This window comes from Atta cephalotes (assembly GCF_000143395.1).
Source record: "Atta cephalotes unplaced genomic scaffold scaffold00064, whole genome shotgun sequence".
NCBI lineage: Eukaryota > Metazoa > Arthropoda > Insecta > Hymenoptera > Formicidae > Atta > Atta cephalotes.
This window is the reverse complement of record NW_012130128.1, coordinates 185,582-189,166: the sequence shown is the minus strand read 5'-3', so window position 1 is coordinate 189,166 and position 3,585 is coordinate 185,582. Positions and strand designations below refer to the sequence as shown.

Below are 3,585 nucleotides of genomic sequence, written 5' to 3'. Positions count from 1 at the left end.
TGTCAAAACATTAAAAATTTGATAAAGTTTAAGATATTTTTTTGGAAATCTTTAAAATTTAAAATAGAAAAAATTTAAATAGTATGAGTTTTTTCCACTAAGGCGATTTTTAGTAAAAAATTTTGGCAAGTATTATTTTCGGATAATTTTATACAGCACAAAACTGCAACAATATTGCTGCAACATTTGTTACTGCAATATTGCTGAAATGTTGCTATTTGCTGTAATATTGCTGGAATGATTTGTGATCTATGAAATAGCAAACAAAAATGGTTTTGAATTTTCAGGATGGCAAGTAAGAAAGAATGGCGGTAATCACGCAGAAGTTACACGTTGCGATTACATAAAACAAACTTTCTGCGAAGATGTTCCGGATTATCCTCAAGAATTTGTAAATCAGATGCTCGCCAAGAATTCCAGCTTATTGCATTACGCGTATGAGGATGTTGTTAGTAAACTTATAATTACAATATATATACAATATGATATTTCTTCTCGCAGCTAACAAAAAATTGATCTAAAATTTTCTATTTTATGAATAGATTGCTCTGTCACCGCGATTAGATAACGAAGAGGAACCACTTTGCCTGTCTATGGTAAAATCATTTTTAAACTATGATCTTTTCTAAAAGTGAACCTACACGATCAGTAATATTGATCAGTAATAATGAATTAGTAATATTCACATTAAAACAGTATGCATTAATATTTTTATTAGGTGTACAACTTTGCTTCCGCCGTTTTTTTCCGAAATTCGAGGCTTTATTGTAAAAAACTGGTTATACATTTATGATTCAAAGTATTGTCGCTGGCTACTACTTTCTCCCATCTTTCGGGTAGCGTACGAATCCCGCGTCGAAAAAACTGGTCATCTTTTGAGGCTATCCACGAATCGATCCAATTTTTTACTTCTTCATAAGACCGGAAGTGCTGGTCAGCCAGGTCGTGTGCCATTGATCGAAACAAGTGATAGTCAGAGGGAGCAACGTCTGGAGAATATGGCGGGTGGGGTAGGACTTCCCATTTCAACGTTTCCAAGTATGTATCTTGACCACTTTCGCAACATGGGGTCGAGAATTGTCATGCTGCAAAATCACTTTATCGTGTCTGTCGTTGTATTGCGGCCGTTTGTCTTTCAATGCTCGGCTCAAACGCATCAATTCGATTCCGATCGCCTGTAATTGTTCAGTCGGTTTTAACAGTTCATAATACATTACGCCGAGCTGGTCTCATCAAATACAGAGCATGACCTTGGAGCCGTGAATATTCGGTTTGGCCGTCGACGTGGAAGCATGGCCGGGAACTCCGCATGATTTTCTGCGCTTGGGATTATTGTAATGAACCCATTTTTCGTCCCCAGTCACAATGCGATGCAGAAATCCTTTCCGTTTTTGCCTTTCAAGCAGCTGTTCACAAGTAAACAAACGCCGTTCAACATCTCTCGGCTTCAATTCGTACGGTACCCAATTTCCTTGCTTCTGAATCATTCCCATGGCTTTGAGGCGTTTTGAAATGGCTTGTTGCACTCCCAATGATCGTGCCAATTCTTCTTGATTTTGACACGAGTCTTGCTCAAGTAATGCCTCCAATTCTGCATCTACGAAAGCCTTCTCTCTTCCATCGCTATGTCGTCTTCGACGTCAAAATCACCGTTCTTAAAGCGTTGAAACCACTCACGACACGTTCTTTTACTAATAGCGACCTCACCATAAGTATTTGGGAGCATTCGATGAGCCTCAGCCGCAGATTTCTTCATATTGAAGCAAAAAATTAAAACCTCCCGCAAATGACGAGAATTTGACTCGTAAACTGACATTTTCAATCGAGAATAACTTTATGATGCAGACACAAATCGACTAATATTTCTATATTTCTTATGTTGATAGATGCCCAAGTTTATTGTATGACGTCTATGATCTATTTATTTCGACTACCACTTACCGCTAAAGTCATCTATAGGAAAACGGCGGAAGCAAAGTTATACACTTAATAGTATTTTTACGATCTTGCATGATCAGTATTATTGACAATATATTTTACTTTAGTTTTATGTATAATACATTTTTTATTACAAATAGACAAAACATGCGCGCGCTATTTATTTCATTAGTTGCTTTTCCTTTACACATAAGTGAAACTGAATCTGAAGTGAGCTGAGTATTTCATTTCATAGATTTTAGATTAATGATGTAATTATTTCCCATACAGCATAGAAAGATTGTCAAATGATTGCAAATATATCTTATTGCAATGTTGTAATATTGCAAATAGATTGCGCAACGTATTTGCAACATTATTCCAATGTATCATAGCATCATAAAAATATCCGCTTTCAGCAAGATTATGTTGTAATGTCATAGCAATGTTGTAGCGCAATGTAATTGCAACTATTATTAAAAATAATTTTTTTATTATTACTGAATGTAATTTGAAATATAATTTGTGATATAAATAAAAAATGCAGAAACAGAATTAATCAATATATATCTTATATTATAATTATTATATTTTATACTTAAAACTGCAAATTTTATATGCAGATATATTTTTAAATTTTATATATGTAGACATTTTATATATGTATATTTTACACTTTATACATTACTACAAAATAGGTATACCTATTTTGTACATATTCTTAACTAGTGAAATAATAATGGAATAATAATGAAATAAAAATGAAAATAATAATGAACTCCACATATTCTATAATATTTCGTTTTCTTTACCATATTCAAAGAATGTTTTAAATCCATATATTCCAAAAAATTATAAGAATTGATTATAAAGTTTGAAAAATTTTGTCGCGCGGCAGCAATAAATATTTCAACAAATACTATAATTCCTCACTATAATAGCTCCCGCACATTGAACGTGGATACACTTGCTATGCAGCAAAATGCGACCAATAAGCTTATAGCTCCTAACATTGATTACGCGTTTGTCGTGTGACATTTTGTCGTGTGGCAAGCATTTCTGCGTTCAATGTAAGAAACCATAAATTAATGGAAATAATTAACAATCATATAACATGTAATAACAATCATATAACATGTGACGAACGTGCTCACATGTGACAGCACTTTATTATTCAAAAGCCAAAATGTTTTTTATTTTAATGTTTTTTACTTTAATGTTTAATGTTTCTATATCAACGCTGAAAAATTCTCAAATCTTGCGCCGTAATATGTATTATATATTATAATTTTTAACAATGTTGCAGCGATATTGCAGCGCAATCTGTAATATTGCAATGTTTCTGCATGTTATTTCAAGTTTCTGTGCTATATGAGTTGCTTACTTTGGTAAAAAGTTATCACGTGACAACATAGATACGTAATCTTATTTAAAAAATTTTTTAAAACTCATTAAAGCACATGGTCTCGATCTTGTGCAGGTTATAGGCAAAAATTCGGTTAAATATAAATATTACTTATTAGAATGCAAAAGGAACACGCGTATAACTGATGTGAAAATTGATGTAAATGGAAAGCAAATATTATGTAACATATGTATATACATACATCTACGCATACATATATATGTGTGTGTGTGTGTACAAAGTTTGTATGTGTGTGTGTATAT

At 32.8% G+C, this 3,585-nt stretch overlaps 1 protein-coding gene across 1 annotated transcript in view; it reads left to right on the top strand.

Moving 5' to 3' along the window:
- The first annotated feature begins 400 nt into the window (after positions 1-400).
- Positions 401-3,585, top strand: part of LOC105623766 (protein spaetzle-like) — a 31,753-nt gene continuing 28,568 nt past the window's right edge. Inside the window, exons 1-2 of the mRNA XM_012205144.1 lie at positions 401-448; positions 543-596. Of these exons, the coding sequence (XP_012060534.1) occupies positions 401-448; positions 543-596 (102 nt within the window). The remainder of the gene's footprint in view (positions 449-542; positions 597-3,585) is intronic.